Source organism: Acomys russatus, chromosome 11, assembly GCF_903995435.1.
Source record: "Acomys russatus chromosome 11, mAcoRus1.1, whole genome shotgun sequence".
In the NCBI taxonomy this organism is placed as follows: Eukaryota; Metazoa; Chordata; class Mammalia; order Rodentia; family Muridae; genus Acomys; species Acomys russatus.
In genome coordinates, this window is record NC_067147.1 from 22,212,540 (window position 1) to 22,234,912 (window position 22,373).

Genomic DNA, 22,373 nt, shown 5'->3' on the forward strand with positions numbered 1-22,373 from the left:
GAATTTTAGCAATGTTGACAACAGCTGTTTTGTCTGGAACCATGACCTCAATAAGGGACAAGTGGTAGTAAAAATAATTAATGGGTCAAGTTCTCCTCCCCCCTTTTTTTTGTTACATACTGTGTGTCTGTATTTTTAAATCTATGGATGTCATCTTATTTTTTCAGTAAGTAATGAAATTGCTATCCCCTTGGCTCAAATAAATGGTTAGGTTTGTTTTCCCTGTAGATATTGTCATTAAAGTGCATGGCCTCTAGTCACTTGATAGACGGAGGAGGCCGGGGTTCACTGCTGAATCGAACAGTTAGAAAAGTTTTGATGAGTTGGAGGCTTGTGAATGAGCCAGATTGCCAGAGTCATTATGAGCCTCGAGATGCGCACAGTTATTAACATAGGATGTGTTAATAAGAACTAACATTGAGCCGGGCGTTGTGGCGCACGCCTTTAATCTCAACACTTGGGAGGCAGAGGAAGGCAGATTGCTGTGAGTTCGAGGCCAGCCTGGTCTACAAAGTGAGTTCAGGACAGCCAAGGCTACACAGAGAGATCCTGTCTCAAAAAACTAAACAAACAAACAAACAAACAAAAAACAAACAAACAAACAAAACCTAACATGGAAGCAGATATTTTGTGTCACCTGCCCCATTTAATAGTCCAAGTGTGTTTTAGAGTGCTAACTAGGGAGGTGGTCATGCTTTATGCTGGACACACTGGCATCCTACCTTTGCACTCATGGTGCGGTTTTACAAGGTTAGAGATGAAGGACATACAAGTGAGGGACAGTGGTGGACAAAAGGTGCAAACACAGTCATTCTACAGTTCTGTGATGTTTTGAGGGTGCTCATTTGCTAGCTATGACTGATCATCTGACCTAACCCATAGCCTATTAGAAAGAAGACATCAGGGTTAGAGGTATGGAAAAATGACCGCGTTATATGCGATGGAATTTCCGTCTTCAATGAAAAAATTTGTGTCCAGTGTTCACACCAAGGTTGAAATTAAATGGGCTATAATCAAAGTTGTGTCCTTTTTTTTTTTTTCCCCTTTGCAAACAGGTCTATTGTCTGTCTGCTTAAAAACAAAAAGTGATGGGCTAAAGATCAAGTCATCTTCACAGCAATCATTTGAATCAGGAATAGGATCATTTCATCACATGAAAACAACAACCCAACCAGAAAACTAACTACTGATTATAAAAATACACAAGCATGAGATTTAACAAAAGGGAGCAGTGACCGCCCCATCTTCTGCCATTTCTACTTGTACCACCCACTGACTCCCACTCTTATAAGGCCTTATGTGATAAAGGCCCCCACCCCCCAATCCTTTTCCTAAACCATGTTTTCAGTTCTGATCTATTTATTGAACATATTCAGCTTTCTGGCTGGGAAGCTCTTGTCCACTGACCTCCTGTGGCCAGTCCCTTCTTGAATCATGTCATTAACCAGAGATACCTCCTCAGGCCACCATGACCAGAAGAACATCACTTTATCCCCCATGGAGAGCCTCACATTATACCAGAATTGCTTTCTCTTTTATTTAATTGCTTCTTACCCACTGCTATTTGATCCCCTCCTAACAATAGAGAGTAACTATTAAAGCACAGATGTATCTGGTTTGCTGCTTTGCTTTTTGAAAGTGCTTTAAAAAGCACTATATGTACACAGTTTATGGTAGTGATTAGAAGATTAGATCCTAGAAATCTCGCTTTATAATTTGCCCTTAAATTGACAACTTTCATCTTTCTCACTTAGAAGAAACACTTGTTGCTTCTTTTTGGCATCTCAGCAGCGGCTTCACTACCATTGAGATTAGAGGCCTTAGTTAAGTAAAGTAAGTGCTGTTTGAATAACCCTTTGTGATACTATGACAGTCAATCTGATAGCGCAATGACTCCTGGGTAGGTGCTATATGGAAATTGGATACAGTGGTTAAAGAGCTGATTTTTAACGCTAAGGAAAGTAGAATGAGACAGTGTGAGACTTCACTCAAAATGGAGGTATAACCGAAAACTTGTAAATTCCTTATTTTTAGAATTTGCTTAATATTTTTCCTCCATGTTGAACATAGATAATTGAAACTACGGAAAAAGAAATCACAGCTAAGGGAGTACCGTGGAAAATGAACGAAAATTTGCCCCTTAAATTTACTTTTGTAATGGCATAACATGATGTCTAATCAGTCACACCCTTTAGGATCATGTACTGATCCTTGCTTTAAAGGTAAATGAAATTATTTTACATTGATATATTCACATTAAAGCTTAGACAAGATGGATGTGCATATTTGAAACCACATTGTTGGCCTAGAAAATAGGCATTTCTTTGGCGTGAGCTCCACAAAGTTAATAGTTACATTGCGTTTTACCATACATGGGCATCTAGAGATCCAAGATTCAGCTAGGGCTGAATTTTCAACTTAAGAAAGTATCAAGCAGATGTTAAAAGCTACTGTTGATGGGATGTCATTTATACTTAAAGTAAAAGAGAAGCAGAAAGTGTCACAAATCATGAAAATACAATATATTTGCTTGTAATTAAACCCCAAATATGTAAAAACAATAGCCATATGTGCACCATCTCCACTTTTTAGGAAGCTTCTTTGCCTAGAAATTTTCCAGTGAAAACAGTAGAGGGCGCTGCTGACCCACGTTATATATTTCTTCAATTTTTGTTTTTCAGCCTAAATTGCTCGGCATTCAAATGTGACATATTTGAGCCTACTGCTGAATTCTCACACCGCCATAGTGAAACAGTGCACAGAAACAATGCCAGAAAGAAAACAAAGATGGTTTAAAAACCATTCCGGTGACAGAAAGAATCACACCCCATTTTAGAGTTAACGTGGCTTTTAATCAATGCTCCTTACAGGGATGACAAATGAGGGGTGCAGCTGACGTCACAGGGGTAGGCGGTTACATGCCTCCCCTCATGGCTCATTAACCTCCCTGGCTTTCCCTGCTACCCCAGCTCATTGCAAAGGATACTTACAAACTAAGGCATCCCAAGTCTCGTGATAGTAATGTAAGGTCACCATTTTCCATTGCACACACAACTAAGATCACCAGAAAGCTGTTTTAGAAAGATGTTTTCATTAGTGTCTAAGAGCAGTGGGAGAGACTCAGAGGAGGTCACAAGTAATAAAATACAGTGCCCCTAATGTGGGTAAGCGAGCTCCATAAGCCTGAAGGAGACTGTGAAGCTGCAGGAGAAAACAGCATCGAATGCCTCGTCTCAGCTGTAGTGGTGACTTGGAAATAATTTCTGTGTCTCTTCAAGGGTGGATTTAAGTATATAAAATAAGTAAGTATTCAACATGTAGAGTGATCACTTAAGCAATTCAAGGGTAGATATTAAATTTTTGTTGGCTGGATCTTGGGAAACTCAAAAAGAAAAAAAACACATTGGTCCCATTGTAGTTTAGGCCAACAATACCAAAGGATCAGTAATACTAAATCTACATACAAGTATCATTACACAGATGAAGCAGGTTATGTTTAGGCCTGTATATGTATATATGTATGCATATGTGTTTATAACAACAATTAATGAAAAGAAAGACCAGGCATTTGGAAGAGAGCAGGAAGCAGCAAATGGGAGGGTTTGAAGGAAGGAAAGGAAAGGGGGAAATGATATATTATAATCTCAAAAATAAAAGGGCAAGTTGGTCAAACTCACTAAGGAAATGTGGAAGCGTTCACCCCTGTATAGTTAGGTCTGTTGTTGACAGGAAACTGTGCAAAATCATTTAAAGAAACATGTCCAACAAAAGGGAGTGAAGCTAGCACTGGCAATCGACTGCAGATTACATGTATGAACGGCAAGTATGTCTTCCCTGAAATTAATTATTTTTTTCCCCTGGTGATAAAATGGAAATGTGGCAAGCTAGTTTGTAGTAATAGATGTGACCTTCATGTACAGTGACTCACAACTTAGTAACATTACTTCAGTAGATTTAGCAAATGTCCTGGTTGGTTATTTTTGTCAACCAGACACAACCTCAGGGCCACCTGGGATCAGGCAACTGTAGCGGAGGAGCTGCCTCACTTATACTGGCCATGCTCATGTCTGTGAGAGGCTCTCTCAATTAAGGATTGATATGGGACGACCCAAGCCCACTGTGGGTGGCATCATCCCTAGGCAGACAAGTCTGAGCTGTCTAAGAAAGCTATCTGAGCAAGCCAATGAGTCAGCAAGGGGGTGTGCCTCTGTTGTTTCTGCTTGAGTTCCTGCCCTGACTTCCTTTGACTGTGACCAGGATGGGTAAGCCAAAATCACTTTTGTCAGAGTGATTTATAACACTAACAGACGAGCAAATAAGGATAGTCAATATCTCTTTCTAGAAGTCTTCCCCTAGAATATTTAATTTTCTTAAAATATTAGTTACTATGACTTTGTAGGTACATTCCTTTCCATGTACACACACCTACATGCACATACACACCTACCACACACACACACACACACACACACACACACACACACACACACACACACCCGCGCGCGCGCGTGCTCACTAGCTAACCCTACCGTTGTAGAAAATTCTTGTTTGTAAATGACATGTCTTTTGGTATAAAAATTTCTTAAAGAGGTGAGAAAATAACAAGTTTGGCCTCAGAACAAAGAACTGCAGGTAAAGGATGGGCTAAAGCAGTTTAATTATTTTGAGCTGCCTCAGGCCATCAGAGACTTTCCCTCAGTTCCTTTTCCTTTCAGCTTCATTGACATCCCACTAAACAACAACACTGCCTTTGATTTAGAGCACACCTCTAAACTCCCAAAGGGAAGAATGTTCTCTTGAGGACACTGAGGCAAGTACTCCATTATCAAAGGCTTGCCTAATACTTCTGGGAGACTTCCATTTCCAGGTTCCTTTCTTATAACCAAACTGACTAATGCTATTAAAAATAACTGCTCAAGTATAATGTTATGGATGTTCCAGGTATTCATCCAAGGGATATATATTGTTTAATGACTATTTGATAGGAGGTAAAGTTAATTTTTTTCTTTGTTTTGTTTTTACATTTGAAGTTGTCATAAGCCATTCTCATATTTGCTTTAGGAACCCCACAAGCTGGGCCACAGCGGTGAGTCACATACCACCTCAAATCTAAAAAAAAAAAAAAAAATTTGGTTTTAGCCTCCTACCACCCTTTCTTTTAGCTGCTTTCTTCCCTGTTATGAAGGAAGACTCCTGCAACACAGGCTACAGTGCTGGAAAAGACACAAAATATTTAAAAACAGTCTAGATTGTTCTTAGTCTACCTCTCACTCTATATGGAAATAATATCTAATAGCTCCACAGGACAGCCAGGCAGTGATAACAGCCACCCTGCAGAGACTGCAGAAGCAATAAATAGCTACAGTCAATCTTGCTTGCTGTCAGCAATCTGCTTTCAGTATGTTGCTAGAGTGACCATCAGTGAAATCTGGCCCTGGCCCTCTCCAGTTTAGGCCCTTTGTTTACTTTTATAGTTTTCCATGAGGTTTTCCAGGACTTCATCACTGTTGGCTTCTGGCTGTGCCTCGGCTGTTTGTGGCGGGTCGCCCACCCCGAGCTGTCAGAGGTTGTACACTGTGCATGTCTGTCCACACTGTCTTCCTTCCTGGGGAGTGGAGGCGGAGAGGCTAGCTTGTTCTTTTCCCTGTTCTTTTTTTTTTTTTTTTTTACTCTTCGAGCCTCAATCTGCTTTCTTTGCTGTAAATTCCTCCAGGAAGCCAACTATATTATCTTCACTGAATTCTCCTCCTCACCCCAGATTTCTCTGACCTGAACTCAAATCTTCTAAAAAGCAAGGACAGCATCTTACTCATTTTCTCAAATCCAGGACCAGGTAAACATCTAGTAGGACCCTAAATAAATGCTGGTGAGAGACTTGAACAATGTGAGTTAGGTCAATTAGGTTTTGTTGTTGTTGTTGTTGTTGCGTTTGTTTGGTCAGTTTTTTTTTTGTTGTTGTTGTTGTTGTTGATGAGCTATTTATTTAAAAGTTTAATTATTATGACCCTCAAAAGATTCACTGTGAATACTTTCTTCATTCTAGTCATTTGGGAAACAGCAGTTCTCTTTGGGGAGGACCTTACATTTCAGAAAAAGGAAGTGTCCACTGACAAAAAAGCACAGGGAACAAAGTACTGTTCTTTTCTCTTCAATATTGTGCACAACTACACCGAGAGTGGGGAAGGCACAGGCCACTAGGTTATCTTATGGTGGGAACAACCTCAAACTGTTAAAAAACTGGCTGTATCCCAAGATGAAATTTTGATGATGTTTGTATGAAAAGAACAATTTTAGTCATTCAAATGAATCAGAATCTCTATAAATCACAATTACTAAGCAGAACTGAACCAATGGCTCAGCCCAGTGTTTTCTTCTTAAGCAAATGCTGACCTATGTATAAAACCCTTTTATAGTCTACAGTAACTTTTTCCTTTTCCCCTAGACTAACAAATTGGCTATTTTAGTATATTAAGAAGTTCATAAACCATTTTTATTCCCAAAACAAGATTTAATGAGCATTCTGAATCAGAACCATAGCCGAGTGTAAATGCTAATACTTAAAATACGCACGTACCTCCCACAAACACTGTCACAATAGACTGAAACCCTTGCAGCAGAGAACTCTAAAGCCTTTCCTGTGGTCATGTGTTTTGCAATCTCCTGGCTCTTCAGTAAATAATATTCATCAGTCACTCCAAGTTCCAGCATATGCATTTTTTGTTCCAGGCATTTGGCCAATTTAGTATGCCTTCATGATCTAAATTCCTGCTCAGAGGTGCTTGTCTTGAAGAAGCCCTGACAAATGTTTAGAGATGACAGAAAGGTTTCCCCTTGCCTGTTAGGGCGTCCCCACTTTCTTCTTCAGAACACAAAGTAATTACTGAAAATGTTATAAAGTGCTCTCTGTTTTGTAAAAAAAAAAAAAAAAGTACAGTAAAAACCAACAAAGCTGAATCCTGCCCAATTCAATTCATGCCCTCTTGGTTTTTTCTAATCAATATTAATCAACTCCAAGGAGTTGCTGATAGCCCAACCCACTTGAATGGATAAAGGGAAATAAAATGAAGGACGTGGAAGCAGGTGTGTTTATTTTTGTCATGTGACCACAGACTATTTACTTACCGGCGGTCCTGGGGGTCCGGGGTTTCCTGGGGGTCCTGTTTTCCCTCGTCTTCCCTTGAAACCAAAGAAAATAGGTTAAGTGTTAGGACTTAATTCCGTTTTAACACAACGATATTTAGCAGCCATATGGAAGACAGTTAAAAAAAAAAAAAAAAAAAAAAAAGAAACCAAAGTAAACCAAAACAACTTCAAGTCCACATGGCCCTTGACCATCAGTGAATTTTGAATTTGTGCCCTAGTTCTCCACGGCCACCGTGGGAAATGCATGCGCTGCCGGAGATGAACAGACTCTATCTGCTGTTGACCCACGCAGACAACCTTGACACTCCAGCAAAGTCAAGACAGTACGTGAAAGATAACTTAAGGTCAGCGTTTTGTTTGATGACTCCACACTTTCATTTCAAATAAAAAGTGCCATTTAGGTGAAATACGAACTTTTTCAGGGGCTGGAGAGATGCTGCCATGGTTAAGAACCCTGGCTGCTCTTAGAGAAGACCCAGGTCCGGTTTCCAGCGCCCACATGTCAGTTTACAACCAGAGGATCTATCACCCTCTCCTGGCCCCAAAGGGCACTGCAGATACATGGTGCACATCCATGCAAGCAAACACTCAGGCACATAAAATACAAACAAAATCTCAAGAAAGACATTTCAAAGAGGGTCTGAATTCTAATTTTACCGGAGGTATTCTAGGACTGCATTGATCAACTAAAAACCTGGTCAAGAATCCCAGGGCTCAGAGCCATGGGTTTGGATTTCAGAATCATTTCCAGTTAGTCTCACATTTACTAAAATTTGAAAAGCATTGCATCGATAAGATTATATATTCTACCTAAAAATATGAACTAGCTCTTTTCTTCTGTCTAGACAAGTAAACCAAATGCATGATTTTTACATATTTATCATTACTGTAGCTCAGTGTTGACACACTCCCAAATTTATAACCATCTGGATTAAAATTGCAGGGGCCAGAAACACAGGCTTATGCTAATATGCTTAAGTAACTACATGTCTAATATTTATGTGAAATAATTAGTTGCTAGTATTATTTTTAATTTTATTTGCTATTGTAGTATAGGTGTTCATGGTGGGATACATATGCCATGGCGTCTGCATACAGGTCTCCCCCTTTCACCTTTATATATAGTTTCCCGGGTATGCACTGAATCTTCTCACTGGCCCTAGTTTTTTTGTTTGTTTGTTTGTTTGTTTATTTGTTTTTCTAGACAGGGTTTCTCTGTGTAACAGTCCTGGCTATCCTAGAACTCGCTGCCTTCTATCTCACAGAGATCTACCTGTCTCTGCCTCCCAAGTGCTGGGATTAGAGATGTGTGCCACCACGCCCCACTCTAGTTACTTGTTAAATAATCATTTTTTAATCTTTTCCCCAAAATAAGGAAAATAAGTTTAAGTTTTGAAGTTATATGCTCTGAATAAGGAACGTTTCTGAGCTTCTGTTTCCTAAACAGCACAATTCCATCTCATTGTTCCCACTGAGAATGTGACAACTTCACTGATACGATACTTATACATATTATGGTTCGATGATCATGATACTGAAGAAGTCAAAGCATTAGGCCAGCCTTTTCACGCTTTAGATTGGCTTGAGAGCGGCCAGCATACATATGGAAAGGACCACGTTGTTCACTGAATTTATTTAGGCTTGACGTTGTGTAGAAAGTCTAAATTCCAGGGAGATCCGTAAGTTAAGCTTTGCAAGGCAAACAACCAAATATTAAGCTGTGGTTGGGAGGTAAACGTGCCCATTGCTATGGGAGATAAGTAAAGCGCCAACTGTTAAGGACTTCATATAATTGCTATTCCACTCATGAACTCACAGCAGCTGTGGACCACTGTGAAAGACGAAAGCCATGCATAGGGTTTAGCTGTCAACATTCCTTTGTGAATAGGGGAAGACCTCAGGAGGTCCCAGCCCTAAGGAAGAAGCTTAAACGGAAGCTGAGGGTTTAAGTTTTCTTATGTGATGTGGCCACAGGTAAGTTGCCCATGTTCCCACACCCAAGCTTATCCCAACCCTAGTTAAACCCAGTGGTTTCTCTCTCCCTCTCTCCCTCTCTCTCTCTCTCTCTCTCTCTCTCTCCCCCTCCCCGCCCCCCTCCTTTTTTTAAAGAGATAAAAGTAAACAGAGGATTCACTGGGAGGAATGAATTCTGAAGGAGGTGAGGAGAAAACACAACAATGGAAAACATGGTCAAAATATATTATAGACATGGATGAAATTGTCAAAGAATAAATAAAACCTGCCCTTTCCATAAATACTCCTGACACCCATAGAACAAAAACAACAACAAAATAAATTACAAGTGCATACAGTTAGTGTTATTTTCATATGCTTCCCATTTAAACATTGTAAACTTTGCCTTCCTTTAATGGACTGTAAGGTTTGAATGAATATACAATGTTATATTCTGTGTGTTTAATACAGATTATACACACATGCATACATCTTCTAGTCTTGCAGTCTGTATTTTCTGAAAATCAATGTATTTGATTTTTACTAAGTGCAAGTCAATTACCTTGGAGGACTAAGCAAGAACAGAGTTCACTTAGAAGTAGAAGCATTAAATTTACTAATTTTGAAGAGAACTAGAAATGAAACAAGGACGTGTAAGCAGGTGATGCATCCCTTCGGGAAGTGTGCATTAGGTTGAGTTAAAATTGTAGGCTCAGGCTTGCTTACATTCCTCACTCTTCAAAAGAGAAATGAGTCTCTGGAAGTAGAGAAAATGAGGCTATTGATCAATTTTTATCACCGAGTTTATGTTAAGACAAACCAAATGTCAGATAGCATAACACAACACCGATGAGGAGCAAAGAGTGTTCACGGCGCTGCACAGCGAGGGCAAGGTTCCAGACTCCCTCATTTTCCCACTGATTTACATGGTCAGTTACATTAGCCTTGTCAGAGCCCCACTGCGCGTGCTGCTAGAGTGCAGAGAGGGCTGACTGCTCATACATCCTTCCTAAGAGTGGACAAGCAAGGAAGATATTTGTGAGGGTTGTAAACGTAAAGGAACATATTTGTGAGGGTGACTTCAGCCAGCACATATTTCCAGCTTAAGGCCTGAGTGTCTAGTAACTCCCAGAAGCATATTTGAAAGATTTTAAGTGTGTGCTTTACACAGCAACGCTTTTTTTTTTTTTTTTTTTTTGAGTTGTATTACGCAAAACACAGGAAACAGGCAAGACGTTGGGATTTACGTTCTCAGTGCCCTGCAGGGGGCACTCTGGCACAAGGTGGACAGAACCATGAAAGAAGCTTTAGAGCAAGAGAGAGATATTGGGGCCATAATTTCTAAGGACATTAATAGTCACTTTCACTCCCAGACAGTGTCTGTGTTCCCTCAGGGAGCTCTGGGGACTCTCCCTCTTATTTCCCGCCTGTAAGGCTATGGCAACACTCATGATGGCTGCAAGCACCATTTCCTGTTCTTCCACAAGGTCTCTCTTTGCATTTAAAACCATTAAGGGCAGAAAAGAATCTACCTCAGAGCGAAGAGGTTTTGTGTCTGTTTATTTGTGGGGTTTTTTTTGTATTGAAATTTGTATGACTTGTTTGCTAACAATTTTACCAACACAATAGGCACAACCCTCTCTTTTTTTCATATCAAGACTAAAATCAGATTCCTCCATTTTCTCTAAAGCAGTAGCTCTTAACCCATGGGTCCCAAGCTCTTTGGGGGGGTGGAACAATCTTTTTACAGGGGTCGCCTAAGACCGTCAGAATACACAGATAATTATATTATGATACATAACAGTAGCAAAATTGCGGTTATGAAGTAGCAATGAAAATAATTTTATGGTTGGGAGGTCACCACAACATGAGGAAGTGTATTAAAGGGCCATAGCATGGGGAAGGTTGAGAACCACTGCGGTAGAGCAAAGTATAGTCTCCACATTGAGCTTTTGTTCACAAGGCTCTGCAGCCCTGGCTGGGGACACCTGGGTCTTGGGGGTGGGGGCTGTAGGTGGAGGGTTGAGGAGAAATCTGTGATGTTGGTGAAGGAATGGAGTATGTGTCTGCCTCCACGCCAGTCCCTCCTGTTTCTGTCCTTTCACCTCAAGGCTCAGTGCAGGCCCACTGTAAAGCAAAGGAAAAAAGTGGGAGCTCGGATATCCTGAAGCTCTCTCAGACAGCTGCTGAGCTAGGAAGGACTACCTGAGTTAGCAGGATGCTCTCAGGGGCTTGTCTGAGCAGAAGTAACTTTGATAAATCTCATTTTATAAACTTCCCAGCACAGTGAGATCTGCCATTCCTTTCTTATTATGATCAAGTAATTGAATACATTTCTGAAAATCAAAGGAGAAAGCATAAAATCACAGAATTACTCCAAATGGTTACCCTGGAAACCTCAGAGAGGTCTTTTCTTTGGCAATAAATAGTAAAAGGATTTTGAATGATAATTTAGACTTCTGACTAATGATCTAAGCCCAATGTTTGCTCAAACCTGGAAGGCCAGTTAACATGGATGGTCTTCGCCCTACACCAAAGATTCCAAAGTGAGGGTCTCAGGTCTGGGAATCAGCATTGCCAATAAACCCTATAGAGTTGACAAGTCTCATAAATGTAGCCCAAATAAATTAGTTCAATTGGTTGACTTATTATGTGAAACTGAAAATGATCATTGTCAAGTTCAGAAGCAGCTAGGCTGGGCTAGCTGTCTCTTTTCTCATGGAAACATTTCTCTCTCTCTCTCTCTCTCTCTCTCTCTCTCTCTCTCTCTCTCTGTGTGTGTGTGTGTATTTGTGTGTATGTCCAAGTTTTGTTGCTATAAAATGGTATTTATATGTGGCCACAGCAATTTCCACCATGTACAATGTTTCAACAAAACAAAACTAAACAAAACAAAAAACCTCACAAAACACAAAAACCCCAAACAGGAAATGACAAATGAAATATTGACAAGGATGAGCATTTAGAGACAGTGGACAGGACTGCCAAATGGCACCATCACTGTGTAAAATCTTATGGAGCTCCCCAATCAATTGAAAAATAGAACTTCCATAAGATCTTCTGGGAATATGCCCCAATACATACTTCTTGGAGCACAGAGGGTTGCAGGGGCTCACAGGCTGCTCTGGATGGAAGCATCCGCCCTTCACTTGAACCCACAGGTGTCCCACAGGTAACTTAAAGCAGGAAGATAGGTTGGTATCTCTGCCTCTATACTTGACCTGTCTTCTCTGTCAACTCTTGTCTTTCTGTTCAACTATTCATACAGTTAATTGTTTAAGGAGGAGGTTTGTTTAAAACTCCTAATACAAGTGTCTCAAAGTAGCCTAATCACTTTTCTCCTGTTCTGAGGCTAAAGACATGAAGGTAAGAGTCAGAGGTTTTCTTGTCTTAATAAACACAATGACTGATGGACCACTGGCCACCCAATTTAACAATATCCTCCTCTAGACGGCTGACTGCAACAGGACCAAAGTCTCCAGTCATTGCCCTAAACCTGCAGGAAGACCCAGTAGTCATGGCCCAGAGGATAACTTTATTTTACTCTGGCACATATTCTTTCTTAGCTATTTCTCCTTCCCAACTTACCTCAAGTTCCAGGAACAATTAGCCTTGTGGGCAGGCAATCATCTCCCCGGGTGCCAGGAGACATAGCAGAGCCAGAGTCGAGGTGACGAACAGTCAAACTGTAGTTTGTACAAGGCTGCCTAATTGTGCATCCTTCCTAGTCCCAGCTTTTTCCCTTGTATTGTCAGAACCGTGAAGACAGTGTGAGGAAGTGCACCACATTTGCCCTCTTCCCAGTGCACCACACTGATAAATTATTTCCCTGTCTCTAGAATGACTTATTTCTTTGATTAGAGCTTCATGGTGCTGGGTAACTAACCTTAGTCTCTCAGATCCCCCAGAATCAGTTTTTTCATGCTATGACCCTGGTAACACAAAATTCATTGCAATCGTATTTTCAAAGGCTAGGAGATGGACGCAATGCAGATGCCCCTCCATGGAGAGATGGCTACACCAAGTGTGAAGCACACATGCAGCAGGCTGTTACTCAGTCTAACTGGAAGGACATTTTGGCGTATGGTATAGCATGGGGCAGGGGGATTTGACCACATGACGCAGTGAAATAAACCAGCCAAATCTTGGTAAACACTGTGTAACTTCTTTTATATTGGTAGTTAAATATTCAGACTCATAGAGGCAGAAAGCAGAAGCTGAGAGAGCAAGAAGAGAAGGGCTGCTTAAAGGGGAATTTCAGTTTTAGAAGGAGAAAAAGTTGTGGAAATCTGTTTTACAACAATGTGAACGTACCATATACTTAAAGGGAAGGGTGGCAGATTTTATGTTCAGAGCTATAATCTCTGGGATGTCTTAGCAGCAATAAATGCCAATTCTTTCATCTCCTATCCTTTTACTACTGCATTCATATTTCCAGTTAGTCATATGAAAATATTTGTAATGTCTCAAGGAAAGTTTCTAAAGAATACAAGAGAAATCCATTATAAACGTGCAATCCAGAGCTGGCAGGATGGCTCAGTGAGTAAAGCACTTGAAGGCAAGCCTGACAATTTTGATGATAGGGATCCATATAAAGGTGGAAGGAAAGAACTGACTTCAGACAGTTGTCCTCTGTCCTCACATGTGTGCTGTGGCATGCACATACCAGAGCGCCCCATCCCTCTGCTTCATACGTATACACCACAAAAATAAGTAACATATTTTTTCAAATGTGCAAGCATCTCTGAGCTATGCATATTAGATTTATAAAAACTAACGCAACAGTCAGATGCCCATAAAAGTCTAAATAAAATAAGTTATTAAATACTATATAGTATTTAAAAATGAAAGAAATGCAACACTATAGAGCAATATACGTCTTCCTTAGAAATGTAATATTGGGGATGGAGAAATGGCTACTGGTTAGAAATACATACTGTTCTTACAGAAGACCTGAGTTTGGTTCCTAGCACCCATGTTAGGAGGCTCTCAAGCATCTGTAACCCCAGAAAATCCAACGCCCCTTTCAGGTCTCCATGGGCACCTGCCCTCATATGCAGTTATCTATGGTCACGGCTGCCCACCCTCACAGTTACAAAGTAAAATAAATACAAAAATGGATAAGCTTAATGGTGATCAGTTTATATGGAGGTTCAAACAGGGAAAACTAGTCTATGGAGTGAGAAATGATAATGAGTTACCCATGCAAATGAGGGCATTTACTGGAGGAAGCACAGGGGATTTCCTCATGTTCCACTTCTTGAACAGGGTGCTGGGTACATGACCATGTTCATTTGGTGAAAAAGGTCTGTATCTTTTAAATGTACATTTTAATGAACCTTAAGAATGAAACAAACATATTCTCATGGTATAATAAACATATATATATATAAGTTTATGCAATATATATATACAGCCAACTCATCAGTATTTGCTGTATCCAAGGCAAAAAGAGAAAAAGAAAGAGAAAAGTAGTGGCAGAGGTTCACGATTTTCAGCAAGCAAGCAGACAGGGCTATTTAAATAATGGCATCTGCAAACTGGCAACAGTAAAACATAACCGGATCCTTCCAGGATGACTTGCAGTCATAGCGCACGTGCATCTTAAATTAGACACTTGATTTATAAACACTTTGCCCTCCACCAGCATTATGAAGAGAAGAATGCACACCATGGATAATTGGTCCTTATGGAACCGAGATGTTTGGGGTTGTTGATAAGAGTTATGAGGACAAAGAAGGCGTTACAGTGGTCATTAGATTGGAATCCAGGGTGATAGAGATGCACCAAACCCACAAGCTGAAATATATGGCAAACTGTGTCAGCTTCTCACTGGAAAGGCAGGTGGATCTTTCTAAATATTCCCCTGTGCCCTTAACTGTATTTTACACACTCTTAGGCATTGGCTCAGCCTGAACAGGTACCAGGGAAATGTCAAAGAAGAGCAGATGTGGCCTTGACTGGCACACACAACTGTGAATGAGGTGTTAATTACACAGGAAAACATAACTGTCTATCTGGGAAGTTTGAATTTTGTTTTTTACGTTGTGAACGGAAATAAGATTTATGACTGATGCTGTAAAAGGTTGCCAAGTCTCAAGATCAATGCTCTATGCAAAAATGAGAAACGGTTTCTTGTGTCAGGAATGTGTACTAGCCCAAGTGCATGTTATATCTTAGCAGATATTTAAAAATACATCTATGACAGCAATGGCACTAGTCATAAAGGTCTTGTTACTTCAGGGATCAGACAAGTGGCTCTTGTAAGGACTGGCAAGAGGATGTAATTCAGTATGAACGTGAGATCTGAAATAATTTTACAACTGTGGAAAGATGGCTCCATACTACCACCTCTTCCACTTCAGGCAGGATCTTAATTTTTTCAAATCATTCCACAATTTTTTAATCTGTCTTTCCTCCCCTTCCCCTTCTTTCCTTTTCTCTCTCTCCATTTCTTTCTCTCCATTTCTCTCTCTCTCCATCTCTCTCTCTCTCTCTCTCTCTCTCTCTCTCTCTCTCTCTCTCTCTCTCTCTCACCAGTTCTCCTGTGTGTGCGCATGGGTGTCCACATGCATGCATGTATGTGTGCATATGTGTGAGTGTGTGCTTATGCCAAGGTATGTGTATAAAAATCAAAGGACAGCTTCTAGAGAAGTCAGTGCACCCCTTCTATCATGTAGGTCCTGGGCATTGAACTTGGATCTTCAGGCCTGGCAGTAACAGATCTGCCAAGTCATCTTGTTAGCTCTCCTTTCTTTTCTCTAAATGGACTTCACTAGTAACTAGTGATGCTTTTAAAAACAAACTACAAGTTGTCCTGACACTGAATAAATGATGATCTGAATAAATAAGAATACTTTATTAACATAGGATTAATGTTGCCTCAGTGTGGAGATTCTGATCATGCACAATTCAGATATTCTGCTTCTATACCCTGTTTTTTTACTATTAATTATTTTTATTTGACACATAATATTTGTATATATTAGTGGTCTGTAGTATGATAATGTGACATATGTATACAATGTATATTAATCAGTGTCACTAGCATTTTCACTTCTCAAGCATTTGCCTCTTCTATGTGTTGGGAAACTTCAGATACTTCTCTTTGTATTTAGAAATATAAGTTGTACGTTTCTAGGACCCTCTGGATCCTTCTACTAAACCTACAAGAAGAACATTATGATAGGCAGATTTGGGCCCAGGGGTCCCGCTCAAACTATGGTATCAGCCAAGGACAATACAGGCCATAAACTTCAAACCCCTACCCACATCTAGCCAATGGACAGGACATTCTCCACAGTTGAGTGGAGAGTGAGGAATGACTTTCACACGTACTCTGGTGCCTCATATTTGACCATGTCCCCTGGAGGGGGAGACCTGGTGGCACTCAGAGGAAGGATAGCAGGCTACCAAGAAGAGACTTGATACCCTATGAGCATATAAAGGGGGAGGAAGTCCCCCTCAGGCACAGTCATAGGGGAGGGGAGTAAAGGGAAAATGGGAGGGAGGGAAGATTGGGAAGATACAAGGGATGGGATAACCATTGAGATGTAACAAGAATAAATTAATAAAAATAAAAAAATAAAAAAAAGAAATATAAGTTGTAGACTGTAGCTACTTACTGTACGACAGAATATTGGAATGTGTCTTCCTCATCTAGTGTTGTAGTATTCCTGTTATCCATGCTTCCCTGACCCTCCTTCTGTCCCTTCCTGTCCTCTAGTGACCACAGCTCCTGCAATGAGCAAGGACAGGCAGCCTTTTGGTTTTCCTCAAGTCACATTTACTTAGGGCTTGCCTTGCCCACTGTTTTTTTCTAGCTTTCCCCTGCCCTTCCCTCACTCTCTCCCCAGACTCTGTTTTGTTGGGGTATCCAGCTCCCTTGTTAAACCACTGCTCTCTCATCGCTAATTTCTGGCTGTTTCTCGTGCACTTGGTTCACCTCGGTGTCGCTAGCAGAGCAGCAGAAGAGTGTGGCTGGATGACATCTTGAACGTGCTAGGATGCGTGTTGATACCCATGTGCCACAAGGGAGGGTGGCCACTGCAAGTGCATGGCATGGTGAGGTGGTGAAAACGTCCCTGCTTCCCTGCTTTGAGTGATGCCAGATTGGAGAAGGAAGATTCATCTTTCCAAGCCGTCTCGGGGACTGAGAATGACACTATCAGCTCTTCTCGTCTCCAATACTAGTCACCCTCATAATGCCTCATAAATATGGAATTTTTATCTTTCTTTCATTTTTAGTTAGGTAAGTCTATAGCTTCATATTTAGAGCAGATAAAATCTACATGTAGAGAGATAGACAGATGACGCAGATAAATAGTAATGTCTTACTTACTAGAAATGCTGAAGTGAACACCACAATATGGTGACATTTACCCACAAAATCCAGAGTCCAAGCTTGAGGAACAAGAACAAGCCCTAAATTACTGCCCAGCATCAGCAATAAAAATAATAATCATAATCATAAAACTACCAATCAATAATACTCTATGATTTCCATCGGAGCACTTGTAGGCAACCTCTTCAAAGTATTTGAGTTGCATATGTTAGAAGATCTATCCTTAAGAATTGGAATTTAAGGGCCAGCGAAATGGCCCAAAAGCACGAGAGTGCCTGGGGTCACATTGATTATGTACCCTTTCTGACAAGATGGGATGTGGAAAGTCTTGCAGGAGCATCTTTGACCAGCACATCTGCATGTACCACTAGTTCTCTTTTCTGACTCTTACCACAAATCTTTGGATCAAGTGTGTTCTGCAGCCATCCTTCAGTTCACCCCCCCCCCATTTTTTCCTTGCATAATTGATTAAATATCCAGAGAAATCTATCTATGGTGTTCAAAACCCGAACACTTGGGTCACGCTGTGTTTTAGATACTGTGGGTGCCTTTTTTTTTTTTTTAATTTGAATGTTATTTTTCATTCCCTTAAACTTAATATATAATGTCAGTTGAAACTACAAGTGGGTAAAAGTAATTTAGACTCTGTCCTTATCAATCTACCACCCCTAGGCTCTCATCAGTTCTAGTTTCCAGAATCAAAGTGGGTCTCCCTGGAAAGGCAGGTGCTTCTGTCAATCCCCTGGACCACTTCTCAGGTTGCTCTTGTGTTCTCTGTCCCCTCTAGGGAAGTCTCTTGTTCCCAACATCTGGCAATGCTGCAATACATATCCTAAAATTAATGTAACAAAACTGGCTTTCTCAATGACATGAAATGTCCATCCTGGCTTTAAGCCTCTCCTTTGTTGGCCTGCCACTGCTTCCCCATTTTGTAGACATTTTCCTCACCTTGAGCTCATATATAACCGCTCATTTATTAAACATCCAAGAAACACTTAAGCTTTGGAAATATCTTGACTCCTGTCCTCATGAAGCTTATATTCCACTGTGGACAGTGGTATCAAGAGATGACACAAGACCTTAGCAAAGGCCATACCCCATTAAAAACAATTTATACATATTCATTTAATAATATACTTCAATGTGATTCTGTTTTGCAAGCGAGATAAATGTACGACAAAGCAATTTATCAAAGATTGACTGATAAGCCACAGCTTTAGGGCTTGAATCCAGGCCACCTGTCTGTACCACCACTGATCTTTACTGCTACATAATATATATATATATATATATATATATATCTTGAATATATAATAAGCAAACACATTAATATGTAAATATTAGATGGGAACAAAAATTACAAGAAATAAAACAAGACAAGGAGGCAACGTTCACACAGAAAACTGAGCTGTTTTAGAATAATCTGGAAAGCTTCAGAAGCGATCTTGAACAGGCAGGTCAAGGAGCCATTGACGGTCTGATAAAATGTCAGTGGAGGGGACAGATACAAAGTTAGGCTTGCTCAAGGAACAGTGAGAAACAGCTGGCTGGTGAAGAGTGAGTGGTAGAGTGTAGGGATTATGCTGGGCTTTGCAAATTACATCAAGGGCTTCTAGTTAGGCCTTTGAGCTGCACTGGTGATTGTCATGGGAAGCCAGGGGTCTGCCTTTAAAAGGCCATGTAGTAAGGATGGTACAGGCACCTGTGTAGGTAGACAATAGCTTACACAGTAACCCTGCTATTTTCTAACCACCTAATGTAAGAGTTCAGTAGAACTCTTTTTAGGTTATCTGTGCCAGATTGTTTAGAAGAATACCTCCTTGCATTTGTGTAGCCACTTAGGAGTTAATTATAGTAAACTATTATGTCATATTTAACAATATGTTTTAATTATGATTTATACTATTTGTCATTTACTCTGAAAAGGTATATGAGGAAGAGAGATAGATTTCTCTCTTCACCATGAACTATGGCTTTAAAACAGAGAAAGTTCTACTATGGTAGTAATCCTACAAGACTTAAACAAGAATATTAATAATTTAATGAACTTGAACTCTAGGGGGAAGAATGTTCTTGAAACGTGTCAGGCTGAATTTCCAAGGGAAAGGCCTAATTAGCAGGGTCTGAAGCATGTGTCATCACAGTGAGAAAACACGACCTAGTCCCTGTGGACAGAGCAGGAAGTTGAATTTCAAAACGTTAACTACTCCAGTTAATATGTATGATTAATGAGCAATATGTCAGTTGGCTGGCCTAACAAAAATGAAAGACCTTATGGAGGAAAAGGACGCTTACACTCAGGAACAGAAAATACCTAAGTGACGTTTACAATCTCATTTGCATTATGACTAGTCTATAATTTAGGAACTCAAGGGAAGAGACACAGTCCTTCAGAAGATAGATGCTCTGTGGCGACTAGAGGTCTGAATGAGGTTGCAAATGAGAATTCTGGGAAGTTAGTAATAGAAAAAGCCCTTCATATTGTATCATGGTTGGGGAAACCAATCACCGGAAAAAAAGAGGATTTAAAGAAGTGTATGCCGCCACCATTTTCCCTTACACACTATTTTACCGCTGTTTTGAAAAGCCACTTTATTGAAACCCAATTTATTCTCTTCCTATCTTATTTTATGACCCATTGAGTCCTGTGAGGGCGAGTTGTTGATATGTACACAGTTGTATGAGCATCCACTGGAGCATGGGAGACCTGCCAGAGACCACACTCCTGAAGATAAGTGACTTGCCCTTCCCAGCAGCCACCCACTGCCAGTAGCTCTCAGCTGCTAGAGTGTACCTTCCTGACCCCTCCCCCATCCATGCTAGATCTTTGGCTGACATGATCTTGTGTAGGTCTTGCACAGTCAGCCAGTAGATAAGTTGGGGGAAAGGAGGTATTTATATGATCAAAATGCATTGTCTACGTGTAGGAATGACTCAAATAATAGATAAATAATGTTCAATATTTGAACAAAACTTAAAAAATATTCAAAGCAGATTTGTGCATAGCAACCCCCAAACTGGAAATCACACAGATGGTCTGCAGTGAGAATATGGTTAAACAAATTGTGGTTTCATTCAGAAGGTGAACTACGACTCGCAATTAGAAACAACTGATTAATATTAAAAAAAAAAAAGAAATCTGACATAAATGCACTGAAAACACATGTAAGTGAAATGCATTTGATGTCAAAAATCTCAAAGACAAAAAAGGGACATTCAGCGTGTTGTGTGTGAAAAACTCCAGAATTACATGCTTATATTCCCGTGTTCATGTAGAAGTTTGGGTTTTGGAAGCAGAAGTCTAATTCTTTTGGAATCATTAGTAACGGAAACCACAAATGCTAATGTGCGAAACAATCAAAATTACAGAATTTTTTACTACATCATTGAGAAACAATCTGGCAATGAGGAGCACAAATAAGTAGGGGAGTAAGAAAGAAAATATTGCATAAATGATGACGTGTGTATTCACTAAAAGAAGAATCTATGTCAGTTACTGTGATTAAATAGAAATTTATACACAGATCCAGTCCTTAACACATTTATAATCTGGAAGTGTACTTTTCTTCTTGCTGTATGCTTTTTCTCTCCATAAGCAAGGTAAGGCTGTTTAAGGAAACACACACACACACACATACACACCCACACGCACACGCACATGCACACACACACGCACGCATGCACGCACGCACACACACACACACACACACACACACACACACAGCTCAGTTGTCCACAGTTATTTGCAGCAACATGAAGGCTAGAGTAGTAATGGCCGTACTTTAGCATACTTTAGATATATGGTGTACTTATTGGTTGTGGTTATATTTTATATTTTAGTAAGGATTGTCATCAATTTAACAGAAACCAAATCGAAAACAGCACACATCATAATGAGAAGTCAGAGCTCTGGCCATTGGCACACTCTCTCACTCATTTATTAAGTAAGCAAATCTAACCAAGCTGCACAATCTCTCACTCTGCTGTTTCTACTGTAGAAGTTAACATACCCATGGAGAGACAGTGGGCTGGCATACATGAATACACTAGAGATAGTTTCTTTGTCAGAAATATCTAACTTTGTGAACACGCATTTTCTCAGTCTTTTTCATGTTATAAGACTGTAATCTTTTTACTTTTATTTCTATTTTTATTTTTTTATGGCAGGAATGGCGTCCAGTCAAGCAACACTCTCTCCATAAATGTCAACCAGTTTCCAGAGAATTTAATATGCATGGGGTCATTGAAGTTAGTCACTCCCTCTACGTGTAGAAATGGTGAGTCAGCCACTTCCCTAGAATACGCCTAAAACAAATGAACCTTAAATACTCCACTTGTGACTTAGCATTTTGTTATTACTGCATGTTTTTGATGCTGAGGATTGAGCGCAGCATCTCTATGTATTAAGCTCCGACTCTCTCATTACATTATATCTTTAGCCCTTAAACTGCAATGTGACTGAGGCTGACCTATTAGCCCAAGAGCATGGAAAGCCTGTCAAATACACTGTCTGACACTAGCGTTGACATGGACAACTCACAGGTAAGACAAATAACAGAAATGTTTTTAGCTAGAAAAGGCTTGTGGTCAACAGCTGCTTTGTTCTAGTTTCTTCTCTGTAGTTAAAGAGTTTGGCTGTCAGATTAGGAGTGAATTCTGCTTTACAGGCAGAGGTGGCCTCCTTAGTTTTAGCCTTAGTCTTTAAATGAAATGGGCACTCTAGATGTAATAAGTGACAGACACTGGCCTTTAATTGGTAACAGCAATGCTGAGTTCAGCATGGCTCCATGGTGTTCCTGAACTCTGCTTTCTTCTCATCCCATCATGGCCACACTGGCCTTCTGAGGCTTCTTGGCATTCATACCTCAAAACTTTACATCTGCTCCTTCTGCCTGCGGAGATTTCCCTTGCCTCTGTGAGATGTTTGGCCAAC

General features: G+C 40.3%; 1 protein-coding gene across 1 annotated transcript in view; it reads right to left on the reverse strand.

Moving 5' to 3' along the window:
• Positions 1-22,373, reverse strand: part of Col19a1 (collagen type XIX alpha 1 chain) — a 326,054-nt gene that overhangs the window by 99,957 nt on the left and 203,724 nt on the right. The window contains exon 16 of the mRNA XM_051152999.1: positions 7,123-7,176. Within this exon, the coding sequence (XP_051008956.1) occupies positions 7,123-7,176 (54 nt within the window). The remainder of the gene's footprint in view (positions 1-7,122; positions 7,177-22,373) is intronic.